We start from the raw sequence: 20,105 nt of genomic DNA, 5'->3' as shown, positions 1-20,105 counted from the left end.
GATGCTCCAGTGTCCATGGCGACGAATCCAAAACGGAGACCATCGGCGCTCTTTTCAAACTTATTTACCGCGGAGACATGTTAACTCAAGAGTAGTTGATTATCTTACATTGACTTCTAACATAATGAAAGCCTATTATGAAGCCATAGGTAAAGTTTTCGGTTTTAACAAGCCATTTATGTTCGTGATGTTGAGCGAAGTTGACGTTAGTTTGGCTAACGTTAGCTAGCTGTCAGGAGAGCAGCGTCCTATGAAGCAAGGTAAGTGGAGGCTAACTGCTTTAGATTAGATGCTATCTAGCTAACTTTTCACTGTTGCCGACGGCGATCAATAGCCAACTAGTGTTATGTGTTATCTCAAAAAAGCCGGTAAAGTTAGCTTAGTAGTAAACACACTTAATATTGCCATATTAGCCTTTAAGCTAGCTTCGTAACATCAGTTGAATGGCTAAGTGTGCATTATGTTAGCAAGCTTAACTTGCAGTTTGCCAATACTCTACCCTCGTAACCAAACACAACAGGCCTTTAACTATTTGTATTGTGCATTCAACATTATTGTACGTGTCTAATGTACGCGTTGGTAACTTTTTAGAGCAACATCAGAGCCATGAACAGCAGCGCAGAGCGGAAGTTCGTCAACCTCAGGAAGCGTCTGGACCAGCTAGGGTACAGACAGCCGCTGGGGATAGAGTCACTGCCACTGGTGGAGAAACTGTTCAGGTAGGACCTTTAATAATCCTGCACCTACCTTTCTTCATCAACAACTGATGATTAAATGTAGCTCAGACATGTCCTCCTCTGTGTTACAGTGACCTGGTCCACACGACTGAAAGCCTGCGCAATGCCAAACTGTCAGCAGGGAAGACTGAGAAAGAGAGTCGGAACTTTGATGCTCTCCTGGAGCCGTACAGGTCGGAGAATAGTCGGGCTGTCAGGGAGAACAACGAGCTGCACCTGGAGCTGCTCAAGCTGAAAGAGGAGAAGGAGCGAGTCACCAGAGGTAAGCTGTGATAACCAGGTTACCCCTCTCCCCTCAGTACCACCTGAGAGATTTTCCCTCATCGTGGACCCCCACTCTTGGGTAATTAAAGTAGCATTTGCCACCTGAGAAATACAGGGTAAATGTTGGCTGTGGCAGAAAGAAACCTTGGGGCAGCTGAGAGTGTGGCTGTTTTTCTTAAGAATATTTTAAGACTAAGGTTGCCTGATATTTACATATATTTATTGATACAAACAACTGAATCAGTGTTTACAGTTTAATCAGTACTAACATATATTATAGGAGTGACAGAAAGTGAGGACACTGCCTTGGCAACACACGCACACACATTTCTGTGCAGTGTTTACTGCTCTTGATAAGACCAAGACACATTCCTTGTATGTGTACACCTTGGCAATAATTCAGGTTCTGGAAACACTTAACATCTGACCCTGCACACATACAAAGTCTCACCATCTTGTCTTATTTCAGAGCTTAAGACCCACATCAGAAAACTGGACCATGAGACATCTGACCTGAAGTTTTTAAATAATCAGTATGTGCACAAAGTTCGCTGCTTGGAGAAGGACAGCAAGGCCAAAGCTGAACGCATCCAACAGCTGCAGGAGAAGAACATGCAGGCTGTGGTGCAGACACCAGGTAACACAAAGACGTCTGACATGAACTGAAACACATTTGTGAGCGTTTCTTGAGAAAGTCAGAACAGATCTTTTAAAGAAGTGAAAATCAAAAGTTAATATTAACTAAGACTTGACTCCTTCTCTCCTCTGACACATTTTGACAGGTGGAAAGAAGCGCAGCATCCCTTTCAGACGTCAGAGAATGCAGATTGATGAGCTTATTCCATCCTCCTCAACGTCAGCTTATCCTGTCTGTCAGCCTGATGATCCGTATATAGCCGATCTGCTGCAGCTGGCAGATGGGAGGTTTGTTGACAGCTGATCTTCTTGTTTGATTTGTTTATTGCAGACGGCTGAATTTGCCTTTTTGCTTCATCACTGTTTTTCCTCGTTATTTGCAGAATTCATGAGCTACAGGAAGACATCATAAAGGTCCAACTAGACCTGGAAAACTCCCAAGAATATATAAAACACTTAAATACCCAGGTAAGAACTACATTAATTATTTACACTGTGGCATTTTAAATGTCATTATAGAGCTGACGAGAAGTTGCTTTTCTTGAAGGTGGAGGAGCGGGACAAAGAGATCGAGCGTCTGAATCGTGCTCTTCGCGGAGGACGACCTCATGATGTCATTTCCCTTGAAGCTCAGAACATCAGCAACGAGAAACTGATCGCCCATCTCAACCTGCAGGTAAGCAAAGCAAGCATATCGGATTTAATCCTGACGTATTCTGTGCTAAGAGATGTGACAACAGAGAGGTTAAAGAATAACCTCTGTTTAGTGACTGCCAGTTGAAGCAGTCATTTCAATCCCAGAATATGTTTTTAAAAGAAAAAGGACCATGCTTTGTCTTTTGACGTGTTGCTGCTCCTGTGTGCTCCACAGATTGAGTACCTGCAGGAGACCAACAGTACGTTGGAGCAGAAAATTGAGGGGCTGCAGCAGAAGAAGAAAGACGCCTCCAGCGAAGTGGCCAATCTGTCTCTGAAGAACCTGGAGCTGTGTGAAGAGCTGACGCACATCGACGACCTCGCCAAGCGGCTGGAGATGGACAAGGAGCGGGTGTTGGAGACGGCTGACATGGAGCTGCAAGAAGCTAAAGTAAGAATATGAGAAAGCAGGGAGATAGACATAACATGGATTGGTAACAAAATGTGAATTAGTAGAGTGGAAATGAACCTCAAACTTTATGTCTCGTTTCCCAAAAGAAAGAAATTCAAAGACAGCAGAAAATCATTGAAGACTTGGAGGAAATTATCACAAAGACAAGAAGAGTACGTTTCATATTTCTGGATTTCAGCATTTAATCGATTTTCTTCAGTGAACATAAACTGTACCTGTCCTTTGCCGTATTAAACCACAACCTGTTTGAAATGATTGAATGCAGGAGCAGTCTGAAGGTGACTTTGAGAAGGACCGTCTGAGAGACCAGCTGGTGGAGCTGAAAGAGCAGAACGAGAAAATGGAGGGACTCGTCAATTTCCTGGAGGAGGAGAAAATCAGGCTGCACGACAAGATGGAGAAAATGTTGGCAGCTGGTGAGCAGCAGTTTGAAACCAGTAAAAGCTCTGCAGTTTACAGCTCCACATGAATGCTTTACTGACCTGTTTCTAGACAAAGAGCTGGTGCTGGAGTTGGAAACCATGCGGGCCAAACATGGTGTCTGTGGAAGGGAACGTTCCCCATCGCGGCTGGATGCATTTGTGAAGAGTTTAGAGGAGGAGAGGGATTACTATCGGCAGGAGGCTGAGCGCTACAAGAGAACCAGAGGGGCAGGTGGGCTCGATTTAAGCCCCAGTCGGAGTCCAGGCAGAGGCAGGAGTCCTCGATCCAAAGTGAAGACGGTAAGAGGCCATAAAAACCAAAAATATGGTCACAGTTCTGTTCAACAAATGTTCAGGTCATCCCTCTAAAAGTCAGGGCCTTCATTTTTCAGGGAGGTGCTGCAGAGACGGAGCTGCTCCGTGTGGTGAAGGAGAGAGACGAGCTGAAAGCGGCTCTGCTGGATTTTGAGAAGCACATGGAGGACATCCAGAATAACGTGAAGGTCCTCAGCACAGAGAGAGACCATTTCAAAATGCTCTTTAAACAGGTGAGTTTCAGAGATGCTCCTCCACCAGCTGTAAACAGGTGAGTTTCAGAGATGCTCCTCCACCAGCTGTAAACAGGTGAGTTTCAGAGATGCTCCTCCACCAGCTGTAAGTTCCTTATTATACACTTTTGTGGACCTGATGTTTTGTTCTTTCAGGCTCAGGAGGAGCTGAAGCTGACCCGTAGCAATGATCTGTCAGCTGTCGTCATGAAACTGAAGGAGGAGATCAAACAGGCAGAAATAAGGATGCAGCTGGTGACGGCTGAAAGAGACGCACTGATGGAGAGACTGAAGGTCAGTCCCAGAGTCGACCTTTGTGTTTCTTCTACAGAGAGTCAAATATCTCAAGTCCTCTTTAAACCTGTAATATATCATGCTGTATAATATCAATACAAGCATGCTGAATATAATAATGGCATCATGGGTCCCTTTGACAGTTTAATTATTACAGCTCTGCATTCCAGCAAATGACACATTCAATATGATCAATAAATGATAGACACAAAACGGACTATACGGCTGCTTTCACACCTAAAGTCTGTTTGTTTGATCAAAGACCAAAAAGTTACAATGTTACATTTTACCTCAAGTTTGGTTTGTGTTCACACGGCAGCTTTTACCAGCGGACCAAACACTTTGATGCACGAGGAAACTGCTCTCTGATTGGTCAGAATTTCTATGTGGGAAAACTCTCTAAAGTAAACAAAGAGAGAGAGAGCACTCCTCAAACACACTCGGCACGATTGTGGACTTGAATGTTTTGATGGAGTTCGATCAGTTCATTCTCTTTTAGTTCTTCACTGAACAGTTTGAATACCTCTGTGTTCTCACCTCGTCGCTCCCCCACATCTGTCCTCTGCTCATCTTGCTGCCTGGCTGCGTGTCAACATCAACATCTGCCAACAACCCACAATGCACTGTGTTTTGTTTTACTTCCTGTATTTGGTCCTACTTTAAGTCTGTTTATGTTCTTACCTGAATTGAACCTGACCGTGGTTCATTTGGAAACGGACCGAGTCCCGTCTTTTTTGGCGAATAATGGTCCGGTGGTTCGAGTCCGCACCTGTTCAAATGCGCGTTCTCACCTGTCCAAACAAACCGAAGCTGTCCGGTCTGAATGCACCCTTAAAGACGTCATCTTGCCCATTTTCAGTCTTTTCTGGCATTTTAAAACACCGATCACTTTACTGAAAAACTTCTGCAGATTAATTGATAATGATTCATCTTTGGTTGTGCTACGACCTAAATCTGCCCCATGTTCAGCTTTACTAATTGGCATATTTTAAACTATTGTTTATAACTTAGAATTCATTGACTCAAACACTAACACTCAAACTCTGTGCAGGTGTCTCAGACGTCAGCTCTCACAGACAGAGAAGGAGAGGAGAGGAAGATTCTGGACCTGGAAGACGCCGTTAAGATCGTAAGGCTGATGGATATTTAAATAAACAGGATTATATCATGGTCCCTGCTGTAACCTGGACCCCGAGTGCTGTATGTTAACCCGGCACATTGTGTGTTTTGGTGTGTAGTTGCAGCGGGAGAGGCTGGACCTGCGGGCTCAGGTGTGTCTGCAGAAGGAGAACAGGGAGGCGGCGGAGGAGGAGCTGAAGGTTCAGTCTGCTGCTCTGCTCCAGAGTGCAGAGGAGGTCACGCAGCAGAGGGCGGAGTCTAACGCTCTGAGGTTTGAGTTGGATGAAGTTCAGACCGTAAAGTTAAAATATTAACTTTGCAATTTCCACTTTCACTGCAGAGCCTTTCTTAAAGGCCGGCTCCCTCATGGTGGCAGCAGTCCTGTTTCATACTCTGATATAATTAAATACAGAAACTAAGTGATGCAGCTAAATAACTACTGATGCAGCTCTGCAGCTGTCTTGTGTGTCAGTTCTTCCCTTTTGTTTTCCTGACACTCTGTCTTCAAAGTGAGAACGATCAGGGGTTGTTGTGTTTGTTGCCGGAGTGTTGACGGCTGATGTATCTCTCCCTGTGTGTGTCTACAGACTGCTGCAGGAGCAGATGGAGCAGTCACTGTCCGACAGCCAGCACAGGCTGTCTGTGAAGATGAACGAGCTGCACGCTGCACACGAGCAGATTGACAAACTGGAGAAGAGAATAGGTGGATATTTACTGGACTGCTGCAGTTGTTGTTGTTGTTCAGTCTTGTTTGTGTGTGATTGCTTGATTTGTGTTTGATCTGACAGGGGAGCTGAGTCAGCAGGGCTCAAAGCACAAGGAGGAGGTGTCTGTTCTGCAGAAGTCCGTCTCTGCCCTCGATAGAGAGAAAGACGCTCTGCAGGACGAGGTGGATCAAAAGACTGAGAAACTGGTTGTGCTTCAAGAGGAGCTGTCTAAGAAGGTAGCTCACGAACACACATCACATCATCGTTGCTCTCTGTGCAAATCTCAGTTTAGAATCACCGAAAGACAAAAGGAGGAGAAAATAAGTATTTGTGTTTCCCGACTGTTGCCCCTGTTCTGTCTCTAATCTGAATTTATAAACATAAACTGATCGTTTAACTGGAACCAAATTAGTTCGAAAGAAAATTTGGCAAAAGCTTTGAATTGCACACAGCATCACAAATATTTAAATGCCAATCTTTTCTCAACACTTCAGAGTTACATTAAAGTGTCAGAAAAGTTAAGTGAGTACCTTTTCTTTAGGGCTGTGTTGATCTACATTTCCTTGGACACAGTGAGAAAACCAGGCTGCTCAGACGCTGCGGAAATAAAATGATTTACTTTCAACTTAAATTCTCTTTATAAAATATAAAGCAAAGCAGACGTAGTCCTAATTTAACACATATTTTACGATTTTAAAGGGTTTATTTACATAATAGTACAATAAAATTTAAATTCTACATTTTAATAATAAGAGAGATGTCTGCAGTTTAAAATGAAACGTGTAGGAACCCTAGCTTCCACTTTTATTACGTTAAGCTACGGCTGTCAATCGATTTAAAATATTTAATCGTGATTAATCGCACGGTTGTCCAAATTACTGGCACATTTTTTACCTGTTGTAAATGTACCTTAAAGAGATATTTTGAAGTTTTTAACACTCTTCATATTTGTCCACTCTTGGGAATGAACAAATCTGCCTCCTTTATGCAAATGTATATTTTTATTGCAACATTCCAAAACAATGACAAATGCTGTCCAGAATATTCTACAACAGACGGCATATTAACCTGAATGTAACATTCCTAAGTAATAAGATAAAAATAACTTCCTGTTGGTCAAAGTTTCATCACTTTAATCACATTTGTCACAACCTGGGGCTCTGCAGCAGCCGTGTGCTCGGCCAGCAAGTGGTATTTAAGACTCGGCGTCCTCCGGTGGTAACTCCGTTCACATCGACAGTAAATACAAATAACTTTAGTCTTGTCCAGAGAACCTTCGAGCGGGGCTTTGAGGCTGAACTTGACATTTAAAAGACCCTTTTCTTTTATCCATTTCTTCTCACGGAGGTTTGTTTGTGCTTGCTGTCCACAACATCACCGCTGCATCGCTTCCTGATTTCCCAAACTACGGGGCGGGCGGAGGGTCATGATAAGATAAAATATATAATTGTGTTAGAGGTAATGTGCGTTAACTCGTTATTATCGCGTTAACTATGTTAATGTCTGGGGAGATTTTGCTCTTCAATGACTCTAACCTGGACGGAAGGTCTCTGTATTTAAGAAGCAGTTAAAGTGTGAGATTTAGAATATATTTTTGCTTGGAAAGAGGACTGTGGATTCTGTTCCCCATCACACACTCTGGTATCATGTTTGTAAGACATTTCTCCGTGTCCAGTAGGAACTGCAACAGCAACTAATTTCTTTTTGTATTAAGACTCTTTGAACCCATCTGTTGAAAAGTAACCAAAAGGTGAGTTGTACTAATGAAGAATAACTCTTCGACATTTAAACAGGAGAAGACCACTGAGGATGTGAGACTCACAGTCACAAACATGGACAACGCACTAGCGTGAGTACTGTGGTGTTGAACTTCTCTGTTATGTTTTGATACATCTAACGGTGAAGATAAATTGAGCTGGGATGTTGATGTTGTTACATGTGATCCATGCAGCCAGCTGCAGGGGGCGTTAAACAGCCGGGAGAGGGAGATAAGCAGCCTGAGGAGGCAGCTGGAGGCCAGTCAGGAGGAGCTGAGCGGACTGAGGAGAGACAAAGACATCACCATCAGGGAGAACAGGAGGCTGCAGGAGGACCTGGCCACAATGACCAGAGAGAACCAAGTGTGTGATCAATCTTACTGACATCAATCAACCTTTCTTTTTTTCTGTGTTATAACAGCAGCTCATGTTTTGTTGTCTGTGTGCAGGCTGTACATGTGGAGATGGAGGAGGCTCTGCATGAGAAGGATGAGCTGAAGTTAAGGGTTCACTCGTACATCTCTGAAGTGTCCAGAATAGAGAAACTGATAGCCACAAAGGCAAGAGAACACTGTTTACTGAGTCCTCTTTCAAGTTACTTGGACCTCCTGTACTCCTTCTCCCGTCTGTCGTCTGACTCCTCCTTGTTGACCCACAGGAGCAGGAAAACAGAGACCTGCTGGAGCGTTTCAGGATGGCCCACTCTGAGGTGGAGGAGCGGGAGCAGAAGCTGCAGCAGGCTGAAGGTCTGAATAACTCCATCCGTCTGGAGCTGCTCTCTTCAGACACGGAGCGCAGACACCTCCGCGACACCGTCGGACACCAGGAGAGAGAAATCAAGCAGGTGAGACAAGGGATGGAAGAAGCAGCTGATGCATCTGCTGTAATGTGTGTTTGTCTTAATACCAGCATCTGATGAGTGTCACCTTCTAAGCATGGACAGGCCCTGCAGGCTTATGAGGCCCAGGTGTCGTCTCTGGTTCGAGGGATGTCCAGACTAGAGGAGGAGCTGCACAAAGCACAGGAGGAGAAGGCCGCTCTCCTCTCAGATCTGGCCTCTGTCAGGGAGCTCTGTGTCAAACTGGACTCTGGCAAGGAGCTCACCTCACGTCAGCTCACCTCCAGGAGCATGGACCTGGAACGGGTGAGGACCACACACATGCTTACTGGAAACATGTTGCATCCAGCTGTGGGTCACACAGAGCGAAGAAGCAGCAGTTATCTTTATCTGCATGTTCTGTAGGTGACAGGAGAGCTGGAGGATGTTCGCTCGGAGGCGGAGCTGCTGAAGAAACAACTGGCCAGTGAGCGGCTGACTGTACGTAACCTGGAGACGCTCCTCTCCACCAATCGGCACAAAGAGTTCCAAACACACCTGACAGCCAGCGAGAGGGAGTCTGAGCTGAAGGTCCTACGTGATAGGCTGACCCTGGCTGACAGCAAAACGTACAAAAATCCGTCCAGTATCTTTGCTTGAATAACAACTCTTTGTCTCCTTCAAATAATTGATTTGTGTGCATTGATGTTTTTATTCAGCGTGGAGCACAGCAGGGAGGTGTCTCAGCTCCGCGGGAAAGTTTCTCAGCTGCAGACGGAGATGGACGTCCTCAAGAGACAGTTAACTTCTGAACGCTTTGAACGGTGAGCTGAACCTCTGTAGTCTTTACGCTGACGCTGACCTTTCACCTCTGAGTGAAGAGGAACCAAAGCTACACTTTGACACAGACTACATCAGTCAGTACTTAATATAAGCTTTAACATGAGACTCACCTAATGTGATCAATAGTTTCAGACACTACAATATTCTCAAAATAGATAATTTCACAACATGAAGCCAGTTTTTTACTTGGAATGGGCCTGAAAACAAAAGCTGTTAAAAGTTTGATCTTTGACGCAGCATGTAACCGACTAAAGGAGCGTTACAAATGGAAATTCATCCATCCATCCATTTTTGTCCCGCTTATCTGTTGCCGGGTCGCGGTGGCAGCAGGCTAAGCAAGGTGACTCAGACATTCCTCTCCCCAGCAACGTTTTCCAGCTCCTCCTCGGGGGATCCACAAGTGTTTCCAGGCCAGACGGGATATTTAATCCCTCCAGCGAGCTCTGGGTCGGCGCTGGGGTCTCCTCCCAGTTGGATATTCCTGGAAAACCTTGAACGGGAGGCGGTTCCCCCGCAACGTAGACAAATGGACATGTCCAAGTTTATGTTAAACTAGCAGGAAGTGGACTCTGGCTACTTTTAATATTAGAAAAGATTTTATAGGCCTTTAGCTAATTATTATTTGTTTTGTTTTATCACAGACTCAGAGCAGAGCAATGTCTTCAAATAGTCCAAAATCCACAGATGTCACATCTTGTATTTGAGCGGAAATTTGTTAATTGAATTATTTGATCAAGACAAAATTGTCAACTGTTTTATGGTCATTTTTAAGCAAAAATCTCAAACATCTGTGCGTTCCAGCTTCTTAAATGTGACGATTTGCTGCTTTTCTTTGTCACGTATGACGGTTAGATTAAAGAAGCATTTTGGAGGCTTATTGTAATGCGCTGTAACGACATCCCGACTCCCATCAGCAGCTATCTGACGATGATTTAGCTTCTTAATTAATCTCTTTAAAACAGACATCTGCATGCTAACAGCTAACAATCTGCTCTAGATCTAAAATTCAACACGATGAATTCCCTGAGGTTGTGTCATGAAAGCCGTTCAGCGTTCAGATTTCCCGACTCCTTCAAATGCATCAGAAATGATCGCTCCGACCTCTGTTCAACAAACTTCTCATTTTAAAGTAGTTTTCTTCTCCTCTTGAGGACAGACCTGACAAAGTTTCATTCTGACTTTACAAATCTGCATCATGATGTTAAAGTTCTGGCAAAGGTAAGACCAGTTAATTAAAGTCAATCACAAGAAAAACGGGTTCTTGTTCTGTAAACGATGCAGCGCACAGAAAAGGAAGTCGTTTATTGCTAACCGCCGGCTACATGCCCCAGCACGTTCACTGTTATCCCCACAGGCTGTATCGTCAGACTGTAGCTGATGGATCTGAGATTGGAAATAACTTCATTGATTGTAATTGTTGCAGTAAATATTGAAGCACTGGCAGCTCTGACACATGTAGTTAGAATAGTGTAACCACACTGTGGAGGCAGAAACACTTTGTCTCTCTGTCCTCAGTGAACGGGCCGTTCAGGAGATGCGCAGACAGGGCCTGTCCTTCTCGTCCCTGCAGAGTTCGTTGCCTCTCAACAGCTCCAGCAGTCACCATTCCTCCCCAGAACGCTCCATCCTCCGAACACTAAACCGCTCCTCGGACAAGTCAGCAGACAGGTGAGACTGTAACACCATCTTTTTTAGTTCTCCTTTTAATCCAGGACTTAAGCTGGTTATTTTAATTCTCAAAAGGTATCAAAGCATTCTCATTGAAGAAAGAAATGTTAAACCAGGACTATTTCCAGGTTCTTCTTCCTTGTTTGACCGAAAAGTTCAAATGTGTTTTCTGTCTCTTTCAGGAGTGTGAGCTTCAAGGACTAACCACAGGACGGAGAAAGGAGGGCGTTGATCAGTGAGTCAGAAACCACCAGAAGTCTCAAGTCTGGACATGACCTGTGACGGCCTCATGAGCCGTGTGTTACCAGGGTGAAATCATGCCTGGGACGTCACTAGAGCTAATAACTGTGCTAATGTAAAGTGTCCATAACAGTCAGTACATGATGAAATTAGGATTCAGCTTTGAGAAGGAGTCAACTTTGACCTGAAACATGTAGCAATTGAAGTATTCGTTCGCTCCTGCGGTTGTTTTTTATGATGCTTTATATATTAATGTTTTTAATAATGTTTAAATTATTAAATTATTCACAAAATAAAGTAAAACAAACGTACACATAGGAGTGATATCGTCTCAACATGTGAACTTGAGTTTTATTGCAAAGTGAATAGTCGAGAGTGAAAGGACAGTTGATATAAAACCCTCTGAGGACACGGTTTGTGCTTTAGCCTGCTAAACCACTGACAGCATTAACCCTTCACCTTCTCACATGTGCAGATGACAAAACAAACAGAGTGTGTTGCTGCAACCTTATTTACATCTCGCTAATGTATACTGAACTGGTTCATTTACTGTAACAGTGCGTGAAAGACTTTTTCAGTCCTGATACTAAAACCTGGGCAGATAGATCTACAGGTGCTCGCCTGACCCTGCCTCGATCAGTAAGATTCTGTATCACATAAATACTGCAAAGGATCCAAACCAACTGTTTCAAATACCAAAGTCACCAAATAACACAAACAAGTCGTGGATACAGGCAGCTGTAGACCAGAGCATCTGTTTCTGGTTAAAATAAACCATCTTCCCACCAGCCAGACTCCATTGACAGAAACACTTATTTTAGTTTGCAGAACAGGGAAGCTGCTGGTCTACTGCTGCCTCGTCTGGTTAGGTTTTATGTGTTATTGTGTGTTAAACAAATACTGTTGGATCTGAAGTAGCCATTTAAAACACCACAGTCACACAGTAACACAAACAAATGAATGATTGATGCAGTGATAGACATGCAAATCTCTTGTTCTGCAAGGTAAAATTGTTGTTATTGTCTTTGAAGAGAGTTATGTAACAGCTATTTCTGGTTTAAAAGGAATCATTCTCTTTAACAGAAAGGTCTCTCTCTGTAGGGATGCTTTCTGTAACGTTCTCAGACACTTAGAGTAACAATCTGAGCCTGTCAGTGGAAACAACAAGAACTTTTAGTGCTTGATCAGACACATTTGAACCTAAATTTATATCTGAGCCGTAAGAGCCTGTTTCTCTGCAGCCAGCTGAAACTGTCCGCCAATAAAACACCAAAACTTTTAGTCATTTAGACCCAACGTTAGGTGGAAATGTGGCCTAGGTTTAAAAATACTGGAGTTCCATGTTAATAAGACTTGCAAGTAGCTGTAAAACTTGTTGGTGTAATACTTCCCACAACAAACACTGTAGCTCCCTTACTCTGTGATTGACATGATTTTCTTTAGTTGGCAGCTCGTTTCAAGCTTTAGTGGTTTTGAAGTAAAGCCTCATATCAGATGATAATCAAACATCTTAGGTAAAAATGTGTAAGACAGCTATCAAAGACTTCTTTTTCCCGAGGAATAAAAATAGTACAAATGATTTTCTATAAAAATAATCTCAGGACTATAAAACTTTGCACGTTTAATGCCGACAGTGTTGAGTGGTTGTGTTGGGGAGAGGATACGCGAAGAGGGAGAAGTCTAAAATGTACTTGGGCAGCAGTTCCCTCAGCAGCTTCTGTGGTAAGCTGCACAGGTAATAGTGTAACGTCTCTGTGGTCACCGGCTTGTACCACGTTTGCCTCTCTGGGAAGTGAACAGAAGGGGGCGCTCCGACGTGCTGCAGCACAAACTCTGAGTCGCTTTCGAGCTGCTCATAGGAGCCGATGAAGTCGTAGGACACAGCGCAGGGTTGGCACAGGTTGTAGACGGGCATCCAGTGCTCATTCATGCGCTCCACGTCCTCGTCCAGCAGGTAATGTACAAACTCTGCAAAGGTCACGTCATCTCCGGTTATAGAGGCGTCTTTAGCTCGACCTTTCCTGTACCGCTTAATGATCTCCACGCCGTACTTCTTCTGGTAGGACTCGATCTCTCCAAACTTGTTCCTGTAGGCAGACAGCAGCCGCTCCATCGGCTCCCGCACAAACATGAACTTGAAGTAGTGTTTGAGGCGGTAGCGGATCTCCTCGGGCTTCAGAGCAGACAGAAACAGCAGGTCGCTGCGGTGGTCCATCTTGATGTTGACTTCCACGTTATCCAAGGCGCCACTCAGCACCTTCAGGACCCTCTTCCAGTTGGAGCAGGCCACTTTGGGAACGTAGCAGTACAGGAAGTGGTACTGGTCGTTCACCAGGATGTGCTGCAGCAGCGTCTTCCTCTGCAGCGGGCTCAGGTTCCAGATGTTGTGAGGCATGTTCTTCTGGCTGCACACGGTCCTGATGGTGCGGTTTCGGATCTCCTGGATGATCTAGATGTGAACACAAAACAGGAACTGAAGATGCATCAACCAATTTCACAAACACATCAGTAACATCTAGTCACAGAAAACCCCCCGATTACGTCATTGTGGTTACCTCCGCTCGTGTTCGGAGATAACAAATGTTTCCGAAGGTGAATGCAGACTAACTTTCTTGAATCGAATGGTGAGGGAAAAAGACATTTTAATAGTTGCTCCACAAACAAACTAAATGTCTCCAAACTTTGCCCCACTGGTAACATCAGATCTCAGAGTATTATCTTTTTAAATCTCTCAGAGAGAAGGCGACCAAAGCAGCTTTCTCTCACTCAAGAAAGGAAAAACTGTTTCTATCCAAATAAGATGCCGAAAAACGTGTTCATGCATTTGTTAAAAGTAGATTAGAAGACTTTAATGCTATTTTCACTGGTCATTCAAGAAAAAAACATCTAATAAACTACAACTAATTCAGAAATCTGCTGCCAGGATTTAAACTAGGACAGGAAGTAGAATTTATCAGCCCAGTTTTAGCTAACCTGCACTGGCTTGTTTGTAAGGTTCTTTTTCTTGTTTACAGGCTCCAGTACTCATTCTTGGTTGTTCTATAATCCTTTACAGCCTCTGATTTCCTCTGCAGCTCGTCCTTAAATACAAACTATCAGAAGGTTAGACTTTTTAAACTCCTCAGAAAACTTCTCTAAACAGGCTATAAGACATGCAACGGGCTATTTTTAAACCGCATTGTAAAGTGTATTTATTTACATTACCTTTAACTAGCTGCTTTATTTTTTGTCCTTGACATACCTGTTGCATATAGGTACATACACCTTGCTACTTGGTGCCTGTTTTTGTTTGTTTTATTTGTGCAGTATTTGCACTTGGTTTAGCACTTTGAGCCAATACCCCTGTTTGAAAGGTGCTACATGAATATAGTATTGTTGTTATTATTATTATTATTATTATTATTATATAACATACAGCAAGCACACAAGCTGGCGGATAAATTCTAAAGAAAAGGCGTGTCCAGTAGGAAGGCGTGGGAAAATGAACTTATCCTAGGAACTAAACGTCAGGATGTGAGTCCCCTCTATGGAAGTATTAATAATATATATAATATTTAATTTTGGACAGTTCCTTTTAAAGTGAGCAGATGTTTAGCAGGAGAGCCAGAGACAGAAATGGCACATGCACTTCTTTATGCAGGTTTAGGAGTCTACACGCCAAGCCATGCAGGGTTTTTTAGCATCTGTAAATTAAGACAAACAAAATTAAGTAAAAAAAATACACAAATCAAGTTTTTGTTAAACAGTAACAAACTTCAGACTGTATGTTTTGGTTGTTGGTCGTCCTCTGCCCTTTAAAAGTGATTATTAGCCGCCTGCACCGAGCTTTTAATCTTAGCGTTAATCACACAGATTATCTGATATTGCGAAATAAACAAAGTCACGAGACAAATCCCGACCTGATTCCTCACTGGACCTGTTCGCTTGATTAAAAACATCCAGCAGAACTTCATGCTGCCGGACAGTACCGTACCTGGGAGTCCACGTCCGCAGCAGCCGGGCTGTGCCTCCCGTCCTGCCGGATGAGGTCCAGCCGCCTGCCGCTGCCCCTCGGTGGAGGCGTCTCCACACTGTTGAGCATTCCTTTCTCTATCATGAGCAGCAGGCCTCCTGATGCTACGATCACCAGGAACGTTAGCAGCGACGGCAGCACGGCGGAGCTGCGGCGGACCGAGCCCGGGCTCACGGTCGTCCTGAAGTTTATAACCGAGCTGCTGCGTCCTCCTCCGGACCTTTTAATCCCGTAGTCCAGCCTGCGAGGAAGCATCCTGTGTGTCCGGCGGGTCTGCAATTACTTCCTTTGTAAAGCTGAAGCCTCATTAACGTAAGAAAACAACCGCTGGATACCTACCACGTACCCATAGTTAACTTCAAAAGTGCGCTAAGTTTGCAACTAGCGTAAAAGCAGCCACTTCCGTATGGACTGTCAAAATAAAAGCGTTTGGGCGATCATGTTGCAAGGTGAGTAACACAAACCACTGAAGGAGAATGTAAATATAAAATAAATAGGTGCTGTATGTTAAGTATGTATTCACTTCATATAGATTTCCTCACATAATGGAGCAAACTAATGCAAATGTAAACACATACACGCATAACGCAATAATAAACACATATCCGGCTAAGATTTTCAGAGTAAAATCCTCATTGAGGCGTTCCAAGCACAATAAAATAATAATAATGCATTACAAAACTCTTCTGGGTAAATTCAGTTATACGTTTTATGTTAGAATACCTTAATGTTTATTATAAAAGTATCATATTCAAGTATATATCAAGTGTGTGCATTGTGTTCAGAGGGAGGTGCTGTGCTCAGGCTTGTCCTCACACTTCCTCCTCCTTTGGGGGTTCTTGAAGGGCCCCAACGGAAGCTGGGATTTGTAGTTCAGCTACTGTATTATGAGTTTTTGCCAAGTATTTAAACTTTTAGATGATTCTTTTTATTCACCGTGTAGTTTTATCTTACTGAATGGAAAACAAAGAATCAGGGTCTAATGCAAAGTAGGTTTACAAGTATTATTTTGATGCAGTAAATAATATAATTAATATAATAATACAACAAAAAACTATACAGCAGTACTTCTACTGTAGAAGTAAAAAATAAACATCCATCCCTTTTCTATACTGCTTATCGTGTTCAGGGTTCTAGCTGTGAGGCAACAGCACGAAAAACTGCCCCACCGTGCAGCCAAAAAAATGTTATAAATATAAAATAATATTCTATAAAATATGTAATATACCTTGTTGATGTATGAAAAAGCTGTGTACTTGTACAGGAAAGTCTGTGAGGTGGATGAACAGAGTATGAATCCTGCAGTGTGTTGGAAAGAGCCAGTTGCTTGTTTGTGTTTGAGACTGAACGTGTTTTGGAGTAATTGTGTGATTTTAAGTCTTTAAAGATCAACAGTGAAGTGAGACAATCTTCAGACACAATGCAGTTGTGTAAAGCTCGTCTGACTCCTCTCAGTGAGGAGGATCATCAGCTTGACTCCCACGTCCATGATGAGCTCACGCCTCTTCCTACCACATTAGTCTGATTCAAAACCTAATTAGTGCGATCACTTCCTGATCCCATCATCCAATCATGTCAAGATGCTGAGATATCGGACTCTCTGTGTTCCCGGGCAGATGCTCACTTTCAACAGTTTTTTTTATCTCTAGTTTTCATCTCTTAACACATTAAAGGGATTATGATACATATTTAAACCAGTGTACAGTTTATTAACCGGCCTTCAGGCTCCTGGAAATACTCCTGTAACTCTTAGAAACCTACAGATCAAGGTTGTATAAACTTAACAGCGGCTGCTAGCTACAGAGCTACATGGTTGTTAGATTAACGGCCTATTCTCTGGGGTTTTAAAGCCTATTAGCTTAAACCTGAAGAAATGGCACTCTGATCTTAATCCAGCACACTCCAGTAATCTGCTCTAAATCTTTGTTAATGTTAAAATGGACTTCTTTATGTTTTCATGCTTTAATAACACTGACATTAAAGAGGTAACCATAGACTCTTGGTTTTAAAAGTAAATCCAGTGTATAAACCTGCATTCTTTCTAATGTGTAATAAGTGTGATTCTATAGAAGTCTATGAGAACATGCTCCTCCTCCTCTCCTGATTTATTCCCTCAGTAAACATGTTCCTAATGAGTTTATGGTCCCAGTCTCTAGTTTCAAGTCTTCTTCAACACAGCATGATGTTCATTTAGTCTCTGATGCTCCCATTTATAGTCACAGAGACCAGGAAGAAGGGAGGGGTTAGGGCGGGGCTACCTGTGATTGACAAGAGATTGCTGTGATTGCTTAGAGAGCAAAGTTAAACCAGAGTCAGATTCCTTGTATGTGTACATACCTGGCCAATAAAGCTGATTCTGAAAGACACTGAATAGAATGATGCTAACCAAAATTAGCATTCCAGCTTCTTTGCATCATGGATGCACCTTGAAAGCCAAGTTAGTGTTTATCTGGCAACTTAGAGTTTGCTAACCCCTCCTTCCTCACCAGCACCTCCCTCGTTTCCAAATATGGTCCCAAAAAAACAAGATGGCGACGGCCAAAATACTGAACTTAAGGCTTCAAACCAATCGGTGACATCACTTTGCCCACTTCATTTCATTATAGAGAGTCTATGGTCACATGACAAACATGCGGTGATCTTAAACTAATGTATATATACATTATGATGTAATATATTGTTTTGGCAGAGAGGACCCACTGAGGTCTCTTTTCCACGGGTGTGATACAACAAACAAAATGTTCACACAAACAGTTAAAAACGATTAGACATGCACTTTTAAACACATAAATCCCCTACAATATTTTCACACTTTAAAAACAATCTCAAGGGCTGCTACAATTGATTATTGATCCTCTATATAAAGATAATTAAATATATAGATAATAAAATATCAGTTTATGATTAAATAAGGTCTTAAACAAAACCTATGGTGACATTTAAAACAAGAGAAACCTCACGAATGAAGCTGGAACTAGTTTTTCTTTAATCATTTGCTGGGAAAAGTGAAATATTATCAGAATGTCAATCTGTCCATTATTGGACAAACTGTTGCAGCTGGCCGAACATTATGAAAGAATATCCTGCTAAACATTTAATGTTGTACTGAAACAAAGCAGCTGCTGATCCTCGTCACGGTGACCGATGGTTAGAAAGAGGCCTTCAGTCACATCAAGCACAGAAACATCCCGGAAGGTTAACCCCTTCAGGGACCCTCGCTGTGTTTACTCCTCGGCTTCATCGCTTCCATTCAGCTCCTCGTTCCTTTAATTACTTCCGAAAGGCACGAGCTGACGTTACAGTAACGTGCTCGCATCGCGCTCATGTGTTGGCGCTGCGCCGCCGCCGCCGCTCTGCTTCCTCCCGCGGCCACACCCTCCCTTCTCCATCTCGCCCGCGTGCAGCTGTGCGGGACTGACGGTGCGTGCGTCTCCCTGTCGGGCACCCGCAGCATCAGCAACACAAAAGGGTCGGAGCCGCCGGAGCTGTGCTTACCTCAGCGCGGATCAGCGGAGGAGGCGCGTGAAGGAGAAAGGTGGAGACGTTTTTCCGTTTTTCTTCCACATTGTTCGTTTTTCTGCTGTTTTGTTTCCATTTTCACGACGCTGATGACCTTGTCTCTGTTTCCCACCTCTCATTTCTCATTGACCCGCTCACATCTTCTCTCCATCCTCCGCTTATGTGTGTGTGTGCGTGTGTGTATGTGTGTTTGTGTGTGTGTGCTGTAAATGGGCTGGGACTTGCATTTTGATCCGACTTGAAATGCGCAAACGCTGATGTCAACAGGCCAAATTGCAATTATTGTACATTTTATCCGAGCCTAAATGATGCTACTCAATGAAGCGCTGTTTGGATTACATGTGTGACAATATGTGGGCAAAGAAAGGCCACATCTTTTGTTCTCGTGCGCCTTTTACTCCGCAATTAATAGACTGTAAATCCCAGTGCGGCAGCATCCGCTAATCTGCCATTAACGGAGCCGTATTGATCCGCGCCTGTAGGTCTGTGTGGATGTCTCCTTTCACTGCACAGATCCGAGTGGACACACATCCAGCCTCAGAAATGTCCGGATGCTGTGTGTGTCAGCTGGAAAACCACGCACAGGCCATCTGCTGCGGGCCTACATGTGCGGGAGGAGACATGGAAAGATGGATTTATGTGTCCACGCGTCGTTTAAAGGCTTTTAAATCAATGCTGCATTACTGTCATCGCAGAGGGCTGAGTGAGAGGAGGCAGAGGAGGCAGAGAGGAGTGCACAGCCTGGTGCTGCTGCTGGGTTTCTGCTGCTGCTTTCAGTGAACTGGTGTGGTTTCTGGTTGGCTGCCTCTGCACCTGATTGACAGGTGGGTGAAGCTGTAAACAGAAGGTGTGTGAGCTGATGGGTGTGTGAGGACATTATGAGTGTGTTAGTGCAGAAGAAATAGTAAGAATACGTCACTGGTTGTAGAGTGTGCTTTAGAAAGAGCTGCAGTGCTGCACAGTAAACAAAGATGTGACTGCACACATGACCGATGAGAATCAGAGACATCTGTGGACTCTCAGACAGCGTCCATTTTATCTGAGTCATTTATGACCTCTGACCTCAGACACAAACTGCAGCTCCAGCTGTGATTTCAAGCGGACAGGCTGACTCAGTGTTTTTGTTTGTCTGCATATTTAAATGTTGATTGATTTGCAGACACAAAGCTGAGACTCCCAGCGAGGACAAACCAAACGTTTGAAACGAACAGACAAACATTATTCTGTCACTGAAATGTGCTTTTATGTTTCTTTCTTTGAGTCGGGACGATGCTCAAAGATCATTCACCTTCTGTGATGCACACAAACAAAATGTTTTCTAATCGGTCAGACGGTTGTGTGCTTTGTGCATCACACCATGACTCTCCTGCATGAACAATGTATTTTAAAGAAGCCAAACTAAAGCTGTGACAAA

The 20,105-nt window shown here is 43.5% G+C and overlaps 3 protein-coding genes across 6 annotated transcripts in view; 2 read left to right on the top strand and 1 right to left on the bottom strand.

Annotated features, from left to right (window-relative positions):
• The first annotated feature begins 37 nt into the window (after positions 1 to 37).
• On the top strand, positions 38 to 11,425 carry cep135 (centrosomal protein 135). Of its 2 annotated transcripts, XM_069680292.1 has the most exons (26): positions 38 to 260; positions 592 to 719; positions 809 to 999; positions 1,471 to 1,638; positions 1,784 to 1,925; positions 2,021 to 2,105; positions 2,185 to 2,313; positions 2,509 to 2,724; positions 2,832 to 2,897; positions 3,011 to 3,161; positions 3,238 to 3,467; positions 3,560 to 3,715; positions 3,872 to 4,009; positions 5,061 to 5,138; positions 5,248 to 5,399; positions 5,716 to 5,831; positions 5,917 to 6,071; positions 7,629 to 7,684; positions 7,787 to 7,955; positions 8,042 to 8,152; positions 8,251 to 8,436; positions 8,527 to 8,736; positions 8,836 to 9,038; positions 9,129 to 9,233; positions 10,768 to 10,920; positions 11,103 to 11,425. In XM_069680292.1, the coding sequence occupies exons 2-26, from the start codon at positions 607 to 609 to the stop codon at positions 11,122 to 11,124; spliced, it is 3,501 nt and encodes a 1,166-aa protein (XP_069536393.1). In that variant the 5' UTR covers positions 38 to 260; positions 592 to 606; the 3' UTR covers positions 11,125 to 11,425. The 2 variants fall into 2 exon arrangements, with proteins under 2 accessions (XP_069536393.1, XP_069536394.1); XM_069680293.1 differs by lacking the exon at positions 11,103 to 11,425 and having other exon boundaries at positions 10,768 to 10,924.
• Positions 11,426 to 11,434: 9 nt separating this feature from the next.
• On the bottom strand, positions 11,435 to 15,508 carry chst14 (carbohydrate (N-acetylgalactosamine 4-0) sulfotransferase 14). The gene is made up of 2 exons (XM_069680294.1): positions 15,134 to 15,508; positions 11,435 to 13,609 (listed from the first exon to the last, which is right to left on the bottom strand). The coding sequence occupies exons 1-2, from the start codon at positions 15,425 to 15,427 to the stop codon at positions 12,782 to 12,784; spliced, it is 1,122 nt and encodes a 373-aa protein (XP_069536395.1). The 5' UTR covers positions 15,428 to 15,508; the 3' UTR covers positions 11,435 to 12,781.
• A 3,060-nt stretch (positions 15,509 to 18,568) lies between these two features.
• The window catches only part of cracd (capping protein inhibiting regulator of actin dynamics), a 30,672-nt gene continuing 29,135 nt past the window's right edge, over positions 18,569 to 20,105 (top strand). For 2 of the 3 annotated variants that reach the window (XM_069679445.1, XM_069679444.1), the window contains exon 1: positions 18,641 to 18,707. The gene's annotated coding sequence lies outside the window, so the exon portion shown is untranslated. Of the gene's footprint in view, positions 18,708 to 20,105 lie in introns of all 3 variants that reach the window. The other variant, XM_069679446.1, reaches the window with a different exon arrangement.

This window comes from Semicossyphus pulcher, unplaced genomic scaffold (assembly GCF_022749685.1).
Source record: "Semicossyphus pulcher isolate SPU_LCO1_2020_fin unplaced genomic scaffold, fSemPul1.0.p SCAF_4, whole genome shotgun sequence".
Taxonomy (NCBI): domain Eukaryota; kingdom Metazoa; phylum Chordata; class Actinopteri; order Labriformes; family Labridae; genus Semicossyphus; species Semicossyphus pulcher.
The sequence above is the reverse complement of the archived record's forward strand: the minus strand, read 5'-3'. Positions and strand labels throughout refer to the sequence as shown.

Coding starts and splice junctions, on each gene's coding strand:
- chst14 (XM_069680294.1), bottom strand. CDS start 15,427: ATGCTTCCTCGCAGGCTGGACTACGGGATTAAAAGGTCCGGAGGAGGA. Junction 13,610..15,133: donor CTGCGGACGTGGACTCCCAG/GTACGGTACTGT, acceptor GTTCACATCTAG/ATCATCCAGGAGATCCGAAA.
- cep135 (XM_069680292.1), top strand. CDS start 607: ATGAACAGCAGCGCAGAGCGGAAGTTCGTCAACCTCAGGAAGCGTCTG. Junction 3,468..3,559: donor CTCGATCCAAAGTGAAGACG/GTAAGAGGCCAT, acceptor TTCATTTTTCAG/GGAGGTGCTGCAGAGACGGA. Junction 8,737..8,835: donor GGAGCATGGACCTGGAACGG/GTGAGGACCACA, acceptor CATGTTCTGTAG/GTGACAGGAGAGCTGGAGGA.